General features: G+C 37.2%; 1 protein-coding gene across 1 annotated transcript in view; it reads right to left on the bottom strand.

Annotated features, from left to right (window-relative positions):
* The window catches only part of LOC110032718 (2-isopropylmalate synthase A-like), a 77,544-nt gene that overhangs the window by 24,507 nt on the left and 31,998 nt on the right, over nucleotides 1-21,039 (bottom strand). The window contains exons 4-6 of the mRNA XM_020736447.1: nucleotides 17,425-17,514; nucleotides 16,843-16,929; nucleotides 9,900-10,000 (exon numbers count right to left, since the gene is read on the bottom strand). Of these exons, the coding sequence (XP_020592106.1) occupies nucleotides 9,900-10,000; nucleotides 16,843-16,929; nucleotides 17,425-17,514 (278 nt within the window). The remainder of the gene's footprint in view (nucleotides 1-9,899; nucleotides 10,001-16,842; nucleotides 16,930-17,424; nucleotides 17,515-21,039) is intronic.

Below are 21,039 nucleotides of genomic sequence, written 5' to 3'. Positions count from 1 at the left end.
GAGGGGAGATAATGCCGGAGTTAACACAAAACTTGAAAGGACAATAGAATTTTTATTGCTCACAACAACAAGATTACAATCAAAGACTCAAGACACGAAAGAAAATACAACATAATACAAGATCCAACGACGAAGAGTTGTGGACAGCAGGGGAGTGCGGAGAGGATAAGGGGAGAGATTGGCGGCCAGACTGTTTGGGGCCAACAGTTGGGGGTGGGGGGTGGCTATCTGATGGCCAATCCAGTGGGGATGCAGACCACAGGAAAGCTAAACTGCAGGTGGGGAGTAGGTGATGTGAGAGATGAGGCTGGGAAGTGTAGTATGCTTTTGGATGACGGGGGAATACTGGGATAAAATAGTAGGTCAGAGGGTTAGAAGTGGAGTTACGACAATAAAGGGTATTGTAATTACGACTGGATTGCAGCAGGTAAGAAGATGGGGTGTGGGTGAATTAGCAAGCACAAGAAGAAGGGGTGGTAGAAGGGTCATCGCATCGAAGGAAGATTGGGCAGTAGTGCGGGAGGGTCGGAAGACATGCGGCTGGAAGTGGAGGTTTAGGGTGGCTGGCAGCGGGAAATTGGAAGGTGGGGATGTCGAGGAGAGGGTTGATGATAAGTGCCTCTGCAAGATGGAGTTACAACCAGAGCATCTCTCAAAACCTTTGGAGACGGTCACCACCTCTGCTAAGTTACAGCTGTAGCACATTCTAGCAGTCGAATAAAGTCCTAAGAGGAAAGAGGAGAAGCTGCGGTTGTTCAAACAGAAATCACAAAAAACTAAACCGAAACCTTTGGAGACGGTCACCACCTCTGCTAAGTTATAGTTGTAGCACATTCTAGCAGTCGAATACAGCCCTAAGAGGAAAGAGGAGAAGCTGACGGTTGTTCAAACAGAAATCACAAAAAACTAAACCCCAATACCAAAAACACATATATTTATAATAGATATATAGGCAAAAAAATAGAAGAGGAAATCACTCCCACCTAACGAAGAGAGAGGTGGGGGTCGGTTCGACCCCTACACCTTAAAGGTTCCCGTTGAATAGGGTCGAATAAGTTTAGCCCACTAGCCCCCGTGTCAAGAAAGCTGTAATACCCAGTTTTGAGAATCATGTAAAATTTTGACACTTCTAAAACGTACTCCAGATTTTGCATCCCCAGAAACTCAATCAAAGTAATTTTATAAAATTCTACACGCCGAATCGATCAATTTGATATATAACGCAATGCATGAATTTTAAATGGATGAGAAAACATAAAATGACGAAGTTATAAGTTTAATTAAATTAATTAAACCTTCATTATTCTCCCTAATCTTACATGATTATTATAGCCAACTGACCTCCCCGCACTTAACCACGCGTGCTACGACTTGATTAGATCCAACAGGTTAGAGTTAGTGGGGGTGAGTTAAATGTCGCATTTACTTCTTCTCTCTCGATTTCTCCTTATCGAGAGAAGGGTGAGATTTCTCCTCATCAAGAGAAGCCTCGCCCTGTTCATAGTAACGGGGCACGAATAGAAAAGGGCAAACAACGGTCTAGAAGCCGCAACTCAAGACAAGTTCTGGAGAGCTTTCGGTGAGAAGAAACTTCATTTCCATAATATTCTAGATATTCCTATCCTTAATTTTTAATGTTGAAGTATGTCAAAAATTGGTACACTTTTTCATTTTCGGTAACTGTAGCAGAGACGAACTTGCGTCGGAGAGTACGAAATTGATTTGTGGGCATTCGTAAGAGTCATTAACAGAAAATCAACGAAAATAAAGGGAGGATTAAGTTGATATGAGGAAGAAGGAAGAAGAATAAGCAATCTCGAAGAACTGTTGGATATGCAGGGAAGCCATCTGAGGTAAGAGTTAACAAATAAGTTGTGTTTGGGGTTAAATCATGAGATAAGCCAAGATTTCATCGAATTATGAATTTCAGATTGTCTACACTAGGCAGTGAGCTCGAGATAAGCTTGAAAAAACTCATCGTAGAGCTGCTCCAACAATTAAGATGAAATAATCCTGTCCTAACTTAAGAAAAATAACTTTTCGTAGGTTTCCATGTGATTATATGTTTAACACTATTGCACGTAAAATTTCCTGCATATTATGGATGAATATCTACCTAAACTATATGAATGCATATTTATTGTCACTTACGATACACATGTAATTACTATTTCACTAACCTAATGAACATGCTTATGAAATCATTGCTTGCAAATATTTATTTATTATGATTCATGCTCATGCACATGATATATGAAATGTTTGTGATGAATGCTTGTTACAAAATTATGATTTATGAAATGTCATAAGGTGATATTATATTTAGGTTATTACATGAATACTTGCAAGTATGAATGATAGAAAACTATGAGATTCCCAACCCCTGATATTTAGACGGTAACGAAACTCCAGGCGGAACGTAGAGAACCGTTGGTGCCAAGGAAGTTATTGATAATTCTTATGCTATGGGGGTCCAATCTTTATCAATAGATAATGTGGTGTTCGAGCTGGGTGGACTCAATGACATTGCATAACATGAAAATAATTGAGTCCTATACAATTAGAAGCAACATTCATGTGATTAGATTAATGACTCTTATAAATATGCTTATGATTACACATGAATGGATGAAATGCATATTTTATGTTCCAGTCATGATTACTTGTATTATGTCTTTCCTTTCATGTTTTATACACTTATAGCATGCATCATGTGTTGTAGACATGTACAAGGATTACATATGAGCATGCATGTCATTTCTTTTTTGTTGATAAAATCTTCTTTTAGTCTTGATTATTCTGTCGAGCTCACTGTTATTCACTCTACATAGTTAACTTACAGGAAAGGGTAAGGAGCAGTGGAACGAGTAGCCAAGTGTGACTAGTACAACTTGCATTTAACTGTTTTGAAAGATTTTACAGTCTTTCAGGTACGTATTCCTATTATGTTGGATTTAACAACTCTATCGATATATATGTTTTAATGATATGATTTTCATGCTACCAAGTATATATTTGAATGTGAATGAATTGTTAAATAAAATATATCAAGTATATTTGCGATGATTTTGTTAGACTGGTTAATCACCAATTGGATCCTGATTTTGCAAAGTAAAACAAGTGCTGGGGGGAATTTAGTCCAACCGAATTGTACGCCCCTGCCGAACCTAAGCCGACCCTTAAGGGGGGTTAGTTCGGGTGTGACGCATCATCATGATTTCTACTAGGGAGAGAAAATGATTATCATCAATGCAAGATTTCCACTATAAAAAGAAAATCATTGTTGTCAACACAAAAGTTTCACTAAAGAGAAATTGACTTTAGCCTACGCAGAATTATCACAAAAAACTATCTGAAGAGAAATTGACTTTAGCCTACGCAGAATTATCACCAAAAACTATATGTCGCCTCGCCGACACAAGAATTTAGCTGCAAGGGAAAAGTTTAAAGTCAGTTGCAATACTCTCTAGTCTTAGATTTCCATTAGAGAGAAAATCCAACATGAGGGAGTGCATGTTTTGCACTAGAGAGAAAGTTCAACTGGGTTAGCTCAGAGAAGTTTGCGGTTGGGAAGCGCAAAGGAAGTCCGTCGTTAGGAAGCACAGGGAAGTCTGTGAGCTACCTTGTAGTTGCAGGGAGAGGTCCAACAGTCAGAGGGAGTAGGCAGGGCCTGCAATCTTGTTGGTGGCTACAATATATTAAAATTGAGGGCGTTGCAGGGAGAGGTCCAACAGTCAGAGGGAGTAGGTAGGGCTTGCAGTCTTTTTGGTGGCTACAATATATTAAAATTGAGGGTAAAAAATTGAGGGTATATTAAAATTGAGGGCAAACAAATAAAGATGTGGTCGAAGCTCTCATTTTTTATTAATGATATCTTAAACCTTCCTATAATTGTCTTCCCCTCTTTCTAAGTTATAGGTTACCAATTATTTGGCCTCGTTCATTGCATTATAAAAAAAAAATCCCACAAATGGCTTTTTCTCTGCATCAACCATCCCCAAAACTTAAAACCAATAAACTTGTGTTATTATTGTATATGTGACACTCAATCAAAACAGTTCATTTCCGCAGATATTTTTTAACTTATTTCCCATCTTTTTTTTTTTGTCCAAGTACAACCAGATCATTCAATAGCAAAGATTGACTAGCTTCCACCATGATCTGAAGAGTCAAAGATTGTAATAAAGTTTATTATAACACAACATAGGAATTCTTTCTTACAAAACTCTCTTCAAAGATAATATCTAAAAATGAATATAGATGAATTTAATAACCTTTTTTTACTTTGTTCAAGAAATTGTAAACTAAGGCAAGTCAGCAATATTTTCTAAAATCATGTTTATATAATGCTCAGCACAAAATGTCCAGTGCATTTTTTTTTCCTATCAACTTATTCCTAGCAATAATATATATATTGGCACAATTTGTCATAAATTGAACCATCAAATACTCTTCACCCTCTTTTATCGCTCAATCAAATAGCCCAATAACTCTGCACCATTGGCCCAATCAAATGCTTCCATAGACTTTTTTTTTTTAAAAAAGTTTAATAAATATTGTTTACAAAATGTTGATTAAAATTTTAGTATTTATGTGAGGTAATCCATCAGACATGATTCACTCCAACATGACTCCAAGGCCCTCAATCTACTCAATATCTTTCTTTGTATTACTACTTCAACACCCATATCCTCAAATAATAGATGGACGTGGATTGCATGTCTCACCATAAGTGCATATGGAATGAAGTATATTAAAGTAATAGGGTGGAGGATGTCACAATAAATGGAATAGCATTCTCTTTAAGAAAAAAACCCCCAATATTAATGTAGACATGTTTGAGTGCCTCTCAAGCATGCCATGTAAACAATATCTGTATGTAGTCGCCCCCTCTCGATGACCCACATCATCCTCCCATCTATCATACAGTGATCCATAGGATCTTCTGCACCTATACTAAACATTAGTGGCAAAGATGATGAGCCCCTAACACTGAGTTCACTCTCATAATAAGAACCCACATCAACTCTATGATCAACTTATTGTGGTGGGAGATACTTATACATCAACTTTTTCATATATAATCAGATCTTCTATTTCACTACTTCTAACACTTTGGCTTAGGATACAACATTCTTATGAAAGCAGAGAAATGTTCGCTCATGCTTGTAACACTTCCTTTAACACTTTGTAATAATTACACTTAAAATAAATGTCTTGTTATATCTTCCAATCTCAACATGCATACAATTTCTTCATATCGAATTCTTTCTGCAACCAGCTGTGAATTTCTACTTGGCTTGACTATTTCTTACAAAATTATGGATTGAAGATTCTGATTCAAACAAATTTGAAAACATAAAACCATTCATATAAATAAATAAAAATTAGTGTCTAGGGATTATCACTAGATGGAAAAAAAAATTGATAGAGAAGGTGGTGATCCATGTGGAAAAAAAATTCTTGGTAAAGAGGGGGCAGCAATGGCAGAAGCACTAGCAGGGGGCGATAGCGGAAGCAGTAGAAGGTAGCAGTGGAGCTAAGGATGGCTGCTGGAAGCAGCAAACCAATAAAAGGCTAGTGCTTGTTTGAGAGGGGAAATTTCAAGTACAGCAAGAGGTTATTATGGAAGTAGAAAGTGGCGTCAGTGATGGTGATAAGGATGGTCGGCAGCATCGCCAGCCCAAATCTAGTGATTGCATGAAAAGGGCAATTTCATGTGCAGTAGGGGGTGGCAGCAGAAGAAACAAGCAGCGGTGATGCTAGGGATGGTTGGTAAAGGCAGCAACACTAGGAATGGCCTGCAATAGCGTGAGAGAAGAATTTCATGCATAAGAGGGTGTATTTGAGGGGTTGCATGAGTTGGTAGATTATAATATCAGATTAATTAAAAAAGACCCTTAAAACAAAAAGGAGCACACAATGAAGTTCAGGGAAGGCGTGCCTCATCAAATGTAAGGCACATAACTCAATTAAACCACGTGGGGTGAGTGACTGAGGCGCCTCACATTGGCAATTTTAATGGTAGCAAGTCAACTTCAATTCTCAAATAGAAATTACAGAGCAAAGATCACATAAGAAGTTAGGACTCAATGATTTGACATAATCTGAATATTGAATTTGAAAGACTACTATTAGGTGTGAGTGTGTGCGTGTAATTCTCTGTTAGTCAAGTCAAAATTAAAAAAAAAATTCTAGATCTTACATGTAAACTCGAGTTTGATTCCTACGTCACAGCTTTGATTGGACAAACTATTTAACATATCATATTATGAGTAATTAAGACAAAACAAAGGTTGTAAGCATGGCTGACTCCAACTATCACAACTGTCAATTCTATGGATCAGTTCTCCAAGTAAATAACAAGTCCACTCACAGTATTATATTCACTGATAACTCTCTTCTGAGATTCCATGCTTGCTCTAAACAATAAAAAGTTGACCACTGAACAGTTACAACTACCATTGTTTAAGCACTTAAAAAAATACTATTGGAGAAGAAAGAGAAGGAAATAAGCGATTCAAAATGCAGCGTGATCCCCTAAAGAGTAATATATAAAATTCTGAAGTGTCGTCAATTACAAGGATGCAATCCGTTGACCTAACAAGCTTGAGCTAGAATGTCAGAATTAAGTTGTATACAATTACAAAGATGTGCACCTACGCCTGACAGCAAATATAGTTCTAAAAGACCATGCTACTTAAAATTTTATTCAACGCAAACTTTTTCTGGTTGGCCTGCGATTTCAGTTTTCATATACATAAAGCTACTTTTTATGAGAAAAGTAGCCTAGAAGAAATATATTAATAATGTAATGTTTAGAAAGTTACTGTTTTTAAAATTATATTAAAATATGCATGTACCATTGAGTTAAAATAAGTTGTTTAGGCTGACTCCTCAATTAACCAGTAAAGAAAAAATTAGTGCAACATTCCTTCGGACTAATGTCTGCTGCATGTATAATACTTTTCAGGTTCCTAGGCTACTCAAATTACGCTTTTGCCAAAGACAGAAACAGTACAAAATTGAACAAGTGAACATATTTGGGTTTGAAAAAAGAAATTAAAATACTATGAAAGAGATTATTCCAACATTAGTTACAACATTATCTGGGAAACAAAAATTGAACACAGCTTGGATTTCTAAACGAGTACAAAAGCATCAGGCAAAAAAAAAAAGATAACAATTGGTGTGAATATAATACTATTCTTCTATAAAGATATCATTTGGTCACCAAACTACAGTTTTAGAAGGATTCGAAGGAGCTCTGGGGAATACGGAGGAGTAAAATGAGAACAAAATTGAGTAGAATAAAAAAGGAGAAGATAAATATTGAAGAGGATAGAGGAAAATAAATTGAAGATCTATTAGAAGCAAAGATCGGAGGGTGAACCGGGAGAGCAGAAGAAGAAATTGAAAAGAGACGAAAGGAGAATAAGTAGCAGCAGCAGTGGAGCAACTGTAGAGAAAGTGGTAGAAAATGAGGTACCCAGTGCATGCAGCTCCCTCCCATCAATGTTGGATCAAGGGGTTGATAAACACAGCCTTATCCTTACATTACTGAGAGGCTTTCTTCATGATTTGAACTAGTAAACTCGATGCTAAAATGTAGGAAACCAAAAAAATTCTAAGGATGTAAAATAATGAGAAGCAATAGAAGTCGATGGAGGAAAATCATTTGTGTGCGCCTTAAGAGTGTAAATTGAAAGACATGTTTATCCCTAGTTCTTGTTATAGCATATCCACATCTCGATACCATTTCCATGCTTTGATGCCCCAATCTAAAAACCAATGCTTCTCTGCTAATGGTGGGTAAGCAGGTTTGGCAGTAGCCTCGACTCCCCAAAAAGTATATACTCCCCAATAACCCATTCTGATACGCATAAAGTAGTTATTTTCAATTTATGTATGTTTTCATGCTAGCTTATTGATCATGCGCACAACCAAAAGGAACATTGAACTTGAGTGAAAATCATTAGTTGCATTTAGTTCATAGTGCGCTTTCATAATGACATTTTATTATTGAACCTAATCTTCCGTTTTCTTTAAGGGTGGTAAAACTAGCCTATTATTCCTCGTCCATCATAAACTCGATTTCACGTTTTGATCTGATTTTGGGGAAGATTTCCTATTTTTTGAGAAGTGGAGTGAAAAGTGAATCATTGTGGAGTACAAGACTACACCACAATAGATCGACCACATTCTAATATCCTCTCCTGTGGCTAATTGCAGTCCCTTCTTGTGACTGGTGGCGTCCAGCAAAAGGCTGCAGCATCCTGGCAATTGAAGACCAGCTGGCAGTGAAAATTTGGTAAAAAAAAACCTGCTGAAGCAACAGAGAATGGAGAGGACTTCTTCAAGGGTTAGGGAAGATAATTACAGGAATTCCATGCAACAAAAAACTTGCTGATCACCAGAATTAAATCAAAAATCCCTTCAACTGGTCTTTAGTTGTCATAATTTTTTTTCTTCTATTTTTATCTCTAAATCAGCAATAAACTACCTGCTTGTGTTCTTTGAAACTCTCTGCAGATGGCTCGTAGTCCAGCATATACTTGAACCAGTCACCAACTACCATCTGTAGGTGAGGGCAGGGAACAAATCAGAGAATCTGCTAAAGCAAAAGAGAGCCTGAACCAATGAGGAACAAATCGAGAATTCCACAAGAGTGGAACTTGCATGAGAAGGAGCCGGAACACCTCTTCTTGATCCCAAAATGCCTCTAAAGAGGTTTTGATATTCTTGAACTTTGGTTTATCATTGAATGCTTATGATATTTGATCTGCATTTTCTTCTTAATGGTCGTATTTCAAGAGGTTGGACATTCCAGCCAGAGAATTCAGCTCTTGAAATATACATTATTAGAGGAAGAAGCAAAACAAATTGACAAATTTAAAGGGAAAGAATTACGAGTGAAATGAAAAGAAACTCCACGTACACAATTTGGAGTGATCCACATACATCTTGATCTATGAAAGAAAAACGCACTCATGATTGGCCTTATCAATAATTCATAATCATTCAACAATCTGAAAGTTCATAGAAGCAGTCCCATTTATAAATAAGATTTAAAGTTATCCTCATTCAATCTAGCTAAAAAAAAAAAGACCATTCTTAGCTTATTAAATTTAATCTAAGGAATAAAGCATAAAAACTAATGTAGAATTTGGCTAAATTGATGAGGAATCTAACAGCCTTGATAAATTATTTGAATAAAATCCTTTGCAGCCTGATTTGACACCATGTAATTGGTTTCTGCTCTGAATGTCATTTTTTAATATACAGCACCACAAACGTATCTTCCTTCACCCAAAATTATTCCTTAGAGAAAGAAGATTAGGGAAGGAGGAGGTTCACCAAAAAAGAATTCAACCAAAATACTTCTCTAAAGAAACAGTAGTTGTAATCCATATTCTGAGCACCAATTAATGGCTCAAATAAACTCTTGCTCATCCACATTTTTAATTTGTATCCGCTAGTATCAGGAGAAGCTATCTTTCCGCATCACAGATTTAAATGCAAATTCATTTTTTTTTTCAAAATTATATTTTTTGTGTTACCATATTGATTGCGCACAAGAACCACAAGGAAAGTTGAATCTGAGAAAACTAGCAATCAAGAACATTTGCTCACAAATGCGATTAAGGGTTGAGGTGGGATAGAAGGTGTAAGTGAGGAACCACCAATAAAAACTTAACCATATAAACACCACTTGGTAAATCCTACACTTTCCCACAATAACTATGGAGCCTTTCCAAAATCATTACCCATCCCTATGTTTAAATCGTGTTGCCAACGTTTATGATACACAAATAAAGAATGAACATTACACTGGTATGCCTCTTCCCATGGCTATAATGGGTAAAAAATAAATTAAATTTGGAAAAACCATTCAATACCTAAGTTTTCCGAGTACAATGCCTGATTCGTTGGAACGAGAAAGCCCAATATCATCAGGAGAGATAATTTCATAAGTACCTTTGAATTTCAACATGCCATCCTACAAATTTTGAGAATAAAAGGTCATTATATGCAATTTAAAATGAGAGTACAAGTACTTGAGCATATAAAAGAACCACTTTGTCATAAAAGACACTAAGGGCACAACTTCAATCACAAAATGCAAATATAAAAACTAAAAATCAAAATAAGTAAAGATAGACCTAGAAAAGCTTAAGTTTCTTAAAAGGAAAAAAAATAATAAAGGAAATTTTGGTAAGCTGAATTTCAACGTGCCATCCTACAAATTTTGAGAATAAAAGGTCATTATATGCAATTTAAAATGAGAGTACAAGTACTTGAGCATATAAAAAAACCACTTTGTCATAAAAGACACTAAGGGCACAACTTCAATAAAAAAATGCAAATATAAAAACTAAAAATCAAAATAAGTAAAGATAGACCTAGAAAAGCTTAAGTTTCTTAAAAGGAAAAAAAATAACAAAGGAAATTTTGGTAAGCTGAATTTCAACATGACACTAAATACACTTCAAACTTCAATTGATAAAAAATTATTAAAATAGCAAATACTTCAAAAAAAAAAAAGAGCTTCTATGGAAAATAAGTATGCAAACTTATGATTAAAAGACATAAAAGGGGTGTTTGGAAGTCATGTTCCCACGTTGCAATAGTATAAAAGAAAAGCTTCCTCGTATCACTAACTCAGTTTTCATCTAAAGATTAATTGCTCTTAAGCTATTTCATCTTTTCAATTTTAGATATGCCTAAGGTTGAGTAATACAGGATAAGTTTTACTGGATGTTTCTGTGATGAATAGGAATATTCCTTTTTCATTCGGTTAGGGGTAATTTCAGCAAGGTGCAAATCCAACTCCTCACAAGCTGCTCTCCACCCTTCACAATAAACATGATCTCATTTTTTCTGATGATGACAACTTGAGGTTGACTCCTTTCTCTTTCACTATTGTCGACAAGTTTTTGGGGTCGCCTCAATCTTATGATTGTTCGTAGATTAAAGTCCGATTAGTAATTAATTAGAATTTTCCATTATACTAACAAATTTCCAACATCCAACACGAATCTCGAGATAATATTTTAACAAGAAACGTACAAACTTCAATCAAAAGTCATCCAGAACTCTAATTTCAAAAAACTTATAGTTAAACTGACCAGTTTAACGAGACATACCCAACAATACCAAAATTGAAATGATCCCAGAGCAATCTCATCGCTGAAGTACTTGCGAGCTTTGTTGCATGTCACTAGGTACAATACTCGCAACAATAATGTCCTACTCCAACACCCATCATTCCAGGGGACAGTCACAAAGTCAAGGACGACAGACCTTTGCATATTCTCACTCTAGAAGGTGTTTCCTTGCCAACGAAGTTGCCTAAGGTCTTTCTCTAGAAGACAGAGTACACAGAATGAGGGAATCTCAACTAATCCTACAGTTCCTACACAAAGCTCGGCAGTTGCTGCCCACTCCACATGATGGAGCTTAATTACCACTAGCTCAGCAGTCAACGAGAAAAACCCCACTCAAACTTACTTATATTGGGCCTCATATCCGTAATGGAACCATTCCCCTACCAGGATGAGATGTTGAACTCCTTGATGCTGAGATTTCCACTCATCCATCTCGTGCCACTCACCTAACACTACACGGCCTTGTTGCCGCTCCTGATGAGGTCATCTGCGATGAGCTCTGACACCTAATTCTAGAAGAGTTCCCTCTATACAATAGGGATCGTTTCCCCGCTCATTTCAACATTCAAGGGTCATCTCCATTAGCTAAGACAGTCCTCCCGCACCCCATCCCAGTAGATTTCAAGCTCCCGAACATTGATTCACGAAGAGATAACACCCCCTACGAGCATGTTAGACTACTATTGAACCATCATGCACATCCAACTGCCTCTAACGCGCTTCTTTGTCAAGTGTTCACGACCACTCATTAAGGGGCAAGCTTACACCTACTTCTACTCTCTTTTAGGGGGCACTATCAACACCTTTAACGAGTTTGCTAAGCTATTCACAAAGCAGTTCATCATGAATCGAAGGATCATCAAAGATTCATCACATCTCTCAAGAATTCGCTAGAATGAGGGAGTGCACACAAGGACCACTTCCGTAGGTTCTCCATTAAAACCGTCACATTCCTAGAGTAGATTCAGAATTGCTGAGAAGTGTCTTCTTTGAGAAGCTTTGCCCAGGACCTTTATAGTCATCATTAATGTGGAAAATACACCGCTCTTACGCCGAACTTGTCCACCGTTTCAAGGCCCAAACTACTACAGACGAGGCCATCAATACGCATAAGGAGCAATTCAAACAATTCAAGGAAAAATGCCAAAATAATGTTGGAGACACCGATAATTCCTTGCAGCAGGTTTCAAGGCCCAAACTACTACAGACGAGGCCATCAGTACGCATAAGGAGCAATTCAAACAATTCAGGGAAAAATGCCAAAATAATGTTGGAGACGCCGATAATTCCTTGCAGCATAAAAAGTCTGAACAATAAGGGAATCATAACGTCCCTCCTACAATCCAACGATGTGAACAAATTCCTGACCCCTCCAAGGATCGGTGTCATGCATGAAGATCAACAAATAACACAATCATGTTGCCTCAGGCAAATACAAACATGCTTATCAGTTACACAGCATCAAGAATTTTGATCTCCGAGATGAGGGCTAGCTCAGAGGGCCCCCTCCTAGAGTTCTTTAATATCACAGTCGCGGATCGTTTAGGGTGGAATGAAAGTTCAACCTTAAAGAATAACTCCTCACTCATAAACTCATAGATGTGTTGTCTCGAACTGTATCTCCTTGAGTTCCTGAAATCCTAGCATCTGTCAACCTTAAAGAATAACTCCTCACTCATAAACTCATAGATGTGTTGTCTCGAATTGTATCTCCTTGAGTTCTTGAAATCCTAGCATCTGTAATATTCTATCATCGGTAGTCTGAAGGGAGATGGTCGGCTGTTGAAGTTTCCCTTGCCTCTTACAAAACCTTGATCATTCCGGAGAAAGAAAAATCTCATGGATCACTATCGAAAGTCCAAAGTCGTCCTTAAACAACACACGACCATAATGTGTCGCTAACAAACCCGCCTTGTCTGACAAAAATTTTTGGCGCGTCAACTTCGACCTATGCTTCCTAAAAAAGGCAATCTGATGGTGATTGTCATTGCCCGACAAGAAAACTGGGTAATGCAAGCTCCGAAAGCCTTCATGATTTCTGTAAACTCGGGCGCAGGCGAAAATCACAGACCAGCTCGCAAGGCCACCTTGTGACAGCGAAGTACATGGAAGATGGGAATATGCTTGATCAGAGAGGGTCGACAACTTCACCACCATATTATTCGGAAAATGATATTTCTTCCGAAACAGGATTAGGTCACCATCCATCAAATTTGACATCATCTCTAATGGTTTTGGCACTTCCTCTAGTTTTAGGTGGAGCGAGGTTCCCCAGATGGTATCTTGATGGCACGAAAGAAAATCTCGTTAATCGCCTACCAAGCAGGCCGACGGGACACCTCTCATTTTCTATGAAATCTCGTTAATCGTCAACCCAGCAAGTCGACGGGACACCTCTCTTTTTCTAGGAAATTCCATTTTAGGTGGAGCGAGGTTCCCCAGATGGTATCTTGACGACACGAAAGAAAATCTCGTTAATCGCCTACCCAGCAGGCCGACGGACATCTCTCATTTTCTATGAAATCTCGTTAATCGTCAGCCCAGCAAGCCGAGGGGACACCTCTCTTTTTCTAGGAAATTCCATAGATTGCATGTTCAACTGACCGAGGGTACACATCTTTTTTTAGGAAATCTCGTTGACCGTCTGCTCGGTAGGAAGAGAGGACACCTTTCTTTTTCTAAGACATCGCGTTGATTGCATGCCCAACAAGTAGAAGGGACATCATTCTTTTTCAGGAAAATCTTGTTGGTCGCCCGCTATCAGGCCAAGGGGGCTCCACCTCCTCCCTGTTCTTCTTCCTTAATTATAGTGTCAAAGCCACTGACATTTATGGCAAAAAAATCATAATTCATCCCTACAGTAGCAAATGTAGGTTGTTAGATTTCGCACAATTTGATGGTTGGATCACGCAATCCATGTTAAAAAATGCTTTCCGTCATTAAAAAAAAATGCATTCGGTTGGTAAAAAAGCGCTAAAGGAAGGGCTAACATCATTGCGTCAATTATATGTTTGGAATTTGTAGGTTACATAAACATAATTTATATGCAAACGAAACAACTTTTCAAATTTACGTGCTAGAAAAAGGTGTCAAATTGGAATTTATATATATACATATATATAACATTCATACCAAATAATTCTTACGCGTATCAGCTGAGCTAAGCTCAACTTTCATACACATATGCATATAATTTATACGTATTTAAATCCAGAACACTAATCTCAATATAATATGTAAAAATATACATTATATTATATATATTTATGTATAACGAAAATATTATCATGCAAAGCTAAAGTGTTCCAGATTTCAATATTTTCAGACAATGAAATTCGTCTTCACTCGAAAATAGGGGCAATTGATATGCCTCAAATAAATTTTAAACATATAGCACGAATCTCAAGGCATGGCACTCGAGGTAATTTTTTATCTAGAAGACTTCAAACTTCGATTAAGGTTGTGTTTGTTTCTGTTTTCCAGGTCGCTTTCAAAACCAAATCTACAAATTAAGCATTTGATCGACACTTTCATAAATCACTTTAGAACCCGTGGTAGCTTTTTCTTCTCCCTCGCGATCATGGCCAGCATCGCGCGTTCCGCATTCGTTCGTGGTTTTACACACGCATGAGAAATTTCTCCCGCATTCATTCGTTGTTTTACCCATTAGGTTTAATCATTAAATGTTGTTTACAATTCTATATAACCTGTGGAATCTCACAGTTTTTAGATGTTTAGAATTCTATTTAACATAAACTTTACTATCATGTAATTCTCAAATAAAATATTTTAAAATTATAACATCTAAAAATTGTGAGGCATATAAAGTTTAATATTATTTTGTGGGGGCATGTACCACTTTACTCATTTTAATTAAATAATAAGCTAGGATAATTGATCATTATTATTCTTTACGAGACATAAAATTAAATAGATTTAAAAAATACAAAATTTGAGTTACAATTGAAAGTTAAAAATATTTTTATGCTCATTAAATTTATATGAGAATTACATGCATTGAAAAACTTTATGAATTCTATATAATATATACAGAGGGGTACTTCAGACATTTGTCCACATACAACACGTTCAAAGTTATATCTTTTAAAAAGATCTGCTTTTGAAACACCAGCTTTTAAACAATAACTTTTGAAGCGAGATTTCGTATACTCATAAGCCGAAACAAACACACCCAAAAAGTCATCCAAAATTTCAATTTCAACAAACTTATACTCAAGCTGACCGACTTCAAGCACTACTCGTCGACCGTCGTCGATCACCAACATAACTTATACTCAAGCTGACCGACTTCAAGCACTACTCCAACATACGCCTCCTATTCCTTGTGACGAAGCACTTAAATGATGCATCATCCCGAACATCGCGTTGATCCCAAAGACAGTGCATTGCAGCCCCGATTATTGCACTTGCGACCGCTCCCTACAGCGGGGCCAGAAGTCCTTCCACGCACTGACATTGTAACTTGAGAGGCGCCAAAGACAGTGCATTGCAGCCCCGATTATTGCACTTCCTTGAAACCGCTCCCTACAGCGGGGCCACAAGTCCTTCCGCGCACTGACATTGTAACTTGAGAGGCGCTGTAACTCTTTTATGTCTGTGGGACAAGAGACTGTACCTATAATCACCAACTTATATTGGATTTCTTCAACTAGATCAGGCCTCATGGTTTTTTCACTTTCCGGGTTATCCACGTTATATTTTTTGAAGGCTGTTTCAAGTGAATGTTGGTTGCTACTACTAAGCTTTCAAGTCATTAGCGGCTAGGAACTTGGCTAAAATGGATGTTATTATCCCTTTAGAGAACCAAATTTAAATCGGTTCCACAACTCATGGTTACAGACAGAAAGTAAAATTTGAATGTATTCCTTCATATCCTTCTTCTTACAAAAGTTATCATAACTTCATGGGTCGCTTTAAGGCTTACACAAAATTAAGTCAGTCAGTTTTTAGTAATCCTAGCAATCAAAACATAGAAAAGATTCAAAAGAACAGAACCACACTCCAGTTATTGTGATTGCAATACTGACTACTTACGATCAAGCTTAAACAAGAAAATTTGAATCCTCTTTAGATCTTATATTAAAATCAGAACCTTCTCAGGATATCCTCAACCAATGGAGGTGGTCAAGCGCTCAACAACAAGATCAATAATCTAGATCCACTAGATGTATTAACACCTCATGATAATCATGAAATTGGAGATATTGATCTAAATTCGCAATCCTATGACTTTGATGATAGTACTTCTAGTATAAAAAAGTAATACAAAATGTTTAAAATTTTCAGTAGGAAGAAATATATAACCGTTCTCCAAAGTTTACAAGACTTCAAGTAACTTCATTTTAAAAGTTGCATGATGATTCTCTCCCCCCATCTAAACTATCTATTTATATTGATGAAGAATTTTGGTTCTTTCCTCTTAAAGTAGCAGTTCTTTGCAAATGCTTGATGTTGTAATCTGTTCATTGACTGATTATAAATTGTTTGCTTTAAGAGAAAAAGTATCTGTAGTTTTCATTAGACTCCACTAAATTTGCTTGAATTTGGATAGCTTTTCATGAAAAGTATACGAAATGGAAACATAAAGCAAATACGCAAATAACAAAAGTTCCTGTACATTCAAGAAGTCAAAACCAGGGATGGAAAATCAAACCTGATGTATACCACTTTCATGAGCAAAAGCATTGGCACCAACAATAGCTTTATGCGGTTGAACATGTAAACCACTATACTCAGCAACCTGAAACAAAAGCATTACCAATGAAACTTCTACAGAGAAGTTTTCAAAAGCAAATGATGGCCCAATAATACCCAAACTTTCCCATACCTGAAAAGATTAACCTCAACTAAACTATACTCAAAAATTGAAATTGATATCAATTTTACTGTTTGCAGAAACCTAATTTAGTATTGTCATCACAAGCATTAGAGAATGCTGTGTTCACGTGCAGTGAAGAATAACGATGACAAAAAGAAAACAGCATAAACGTAGTGATTGGATTATGAATGAAAAATTAGCCGTATAAAAAAGAACATTCCTAGTATATGATGCATGCTAGCCGCAGAGCTGATTTCAGCTATCATGTCATTTCTTCAAAAATAAAAATAAAAACAAAAGGAAAAATAGATGCCATTGCACACAATAACATGAATGCTAGACCCACAGAATAAAACCACAAGCTTCCATCATGCAAACTACAGAGCACATGCCTAAATATATATATGAGAAGATTACCATTTTGCTTGCCATATGAATATGTTTAGTATTGATCCCAGTGTACAGGCCTCCCAATATTTGATTACGACACCTTATAGCCATGACAACCTACAGTAATGGGAAAGAGAAAATTTCAACAACTTGCAGTTGAACAGAGGAAAAAAACTTACTGGTGCATGAAATGATAGGCAGGCTTCTGCAAATACACACTTATAATATTTCACGTGATTCAAAGAAGCAGTGGAAACTACCCTTAAAAGAACCAACAGGTAACTAGAAAACAGATTTTGCAGTTTACACATGTACACAAAAATCTCAGTTACACACAAACTAAATAGAGTTCAAAGACGGTTGTAAAAAATATTTAACAACATAAAATTCTTCGGTGCCTGCAAAATTAAAACTTTGGTTTTAATAATCAACCAAAATAGCATACGTTTCATTTAACAGGCATTATTAAGGAAAAAAATAGGAATACCTTGTCACCAGAAAAACAGTCATTTCCACTGTATCAGATTAATTTTAAAACCAACGAGCAATGTGTCACACATTTAGCTACAAGTGACTATTAAATATTCAGTGGATATCGAATTCAACAAGATCATGAAAGAATGAACGAAAATACCATGCAGGAAGACAAACACAAATGCAAACCAAATTCTCCAGATATTTATCCTCAGAATTTCCAAAACAAACATGCAATTACGAATAGCAAAAATTAACGCTAAGGGATTAGAATAACTATACAAAAACTAGAAGTTTAGCAGGATATAAAAGCAAAGAAAACCAAACCAAACTACACCTTTTGATGTTTTATATATTAGGATGAGTACTCAAGAAAAAGAACAGAGCTAATTACAAGAAAAGATTAAAAAATTCCATGAGAAAGAGAGAGCAATTTAGAGATATGAATCAAATCGTATGTATTAAAAGTGAAGACAACATAAAAATATTTTAAATTGATATTAAAAAAAAAATGAAAATACTATTTTGTTAAATGAAAACTTTAAGAAAACAAATTTCAACTGTTTTATGAATAGAATCATAAAATTGTTTATCATTACGACAAAGGGATTCTTACATACATACCATGGAATTCTTATGCATATACAAATCTAACACCAAAACCTCAATTTTGACATGCTAATTGTTCTATGCATAAAAATGTAAAATACACCATTTTATGCATAGTTATCGTGACAAGTATGTAAAAATTGAAGTTTAAGTGTTAGATATGTATTCGCATAAGAATTTCATGATATGTACATAAATCTTCATAAGAAAAAGAAAAACACAAAACCCAACCACTTTCTCATCTCCTCAATGCCCTAAGTAAAGCAATCTCACGACCTCTCCCTTGCGGCCTCCCTGTCAGACTTACATGATAAACATCCCCCACAGCTGACCTGCACACAAGTATCAAGCTCACATAGAGTCGCGTATGCACCTATAACCCACTAACAGTTATCATTGCATCTCTCTCACTTACATTCTCTCCAAGTAAACGCCCACATCCTCCTCCCCTAATGCTTAGGGACGGTTTGGGGCAGCTGCAACTGTTTGAAGAAGCAAATTTAAAGCTGCATTAGAAGAAACTGCTTTTTAAAAAACTACGGTGGCTATTACAAATTTATTTTATTTTCAAAAAGTCAGACCATATCTTTTAGCAGTCGCCACACTTTAACAGCTCAGACAGAAAAAATAGATTTCTATCACAAAAATTTCTAAAAAACAACAAGAAAGAATTCCCCAAACAGAATTGTGGTGATGGTCTGAAAAGCAAAGCAGATAGAAAGCTGTCCCAAACAAACTCTTAATCACTCACTACACGTTTAACACACCCACACTGTCCTCTCACCACCTACACCCCACACTTTTTGGGTCTTTACCTCTCTACAACACAACTCCTATCATGACAATTACCTTACCAACAGCTCGCTTGCTCACTACATTGCTAAAACCCTCGAACCCCTCTATCTAGAGCATTGGGTCTTTACCTCTCTACAACACAACTCCTATCACGACAATTACCTTACCAACAGCTCGCTTCCTCACTACTCCATTGCTAAAACCCTCGAACCACTCTATCTAGAGCGAAACTCAACTACAACACTCAACTTCAGCACCCGCATACCAACGGTAGCAAACTAGCATCATTTTCTTTGCAACTCACCCAAAGTTCATTCTCAATTCATCTCTCTTACATGCAAATAACTTGCCCTTCTTTATTGGCTTTCCTTCAAGAAGTGAATTATGTAATATTGAGCTCAACTTCTTTGATGATCCAACACCCAATGACCTTATGTGATGTGGCACATCATACTTACTTTAAGGTGGGTCTCACAATCATAGGAGGTGGACCCAAGATGGAGCCCACAAACATAGATGGTTAACCCAAAGTGGGGCTCATAAGCACAGAAGGTGGCCAAAGATAAGGCCCCACAAGCACCAAGGTGAGAATCATTACTAGAACACAATCCAATAAATGATTCTCATTGAAGTGGGCCAATTACCAAGAGACAAATAGACATGGGGCTCCCATAGGGGTGGTTGGGGGGTGTTGAACCGGCTATATCCAACCAAACTCGTTTGGCCAAAAGAGGGGAAGGGTCGGTCAGCCCATTTTGTTAGGTTAAGATTTCCACCCAAGGGAAGGGGCCACCCCATCCTAGTTATCTATTATTTATAGGTCTTTTTCTTGTGTTAGGGTTCAATTTTTTTTGCTTGAGATTATTTCTGTCGTTGGTGTTTTCCCTTTCTAGGGTTTATCCTAGAAAAAGTGGTGCTCTGGTTGCACCCTGCTCCAAGGTGGTATTACCTGCCGTTAGGGTTCAATTTTTTTTGCTTGAGATTATTTCTATCGTTGGTGTTTTCCCTTCCTAGGGTTTATCCTAGGAAAAGTGGTGCTCTGGTTGTATCCTGCTCCAATGTGGTATTACCTGCGCACCTTTCTTTCTCTGCTTGTTGTCATGTTCCCCTCCAATTACCAGTACTCCACCCAGTTGTTGACTCCTAGTCGCATGTGTATTCCCCTTACAGTCGCAGGCTTCCTTCAAAAACATACTCTAAGTTGTTCCCCTCCACCCGCCAGCCTCCCTGCCCAACCGTTGATCCACAACAGCACAGTTCTTCCCCTTACAGCTAAAGGCTCCCTCCCATAACCTGCTTTAACCATTTCCTCTCCCAACCTACCGCCAATTTCACATTACCTGCACCTTTCTTCCCAACCTTCCAGCCACCTCCCTCCAACCGATCCCTCCCTACCTACACCGAGCTGCTCACCCTCACTACCTTTCAGCGCCACTTCTGCTTGTTATCTCCTACCCCACGCCACCTCACCGTTGTTCCACCACCTGTACCTGTTCCTGTCTATGTCATTTTGTTCCTGTTCTGAAGAGCCTTCATTGTACCCTTCTGAATTTCAGCAATAAAAATTTATTTACTACGGTATCAAAACTAGTATTTGGGTTAACTACGGTATCAACGAGCCTTCATTGTACCCTTCTGAATTTCAGCAATAAAAATTTATTTACGCCCCGATTTGGGTTAACTACGATATCAACTGGTATCAAAACTAGTCTAACCCTCGGCCTATCCTAGGATTTCCTATCCTCCTCCTTACACAAACATCCC

The sequence above is a fragment of the Phalaenopsis equestris genome, unplaced genomic scaffold, assembly GCF_001263595.1.
Source record: "Phalaenopsis equestris unplaced genomic scaffold, ASM126359v1 Scaffold000002, whole genome shotgun sequence".
Taxonomy (NCBI): domain Eukaryota; kingdom Viridiplantae; phylum Streptophyta; class Magnoliopsida; order Asparagales; family Orchidaceae; genus Phalaenopsis; species Phalaenopsis equestris.
Note: the sequence above shows the minus strand (reverse complement) of the source record. Positions and strands in the feature narration are given on the sequence as shown.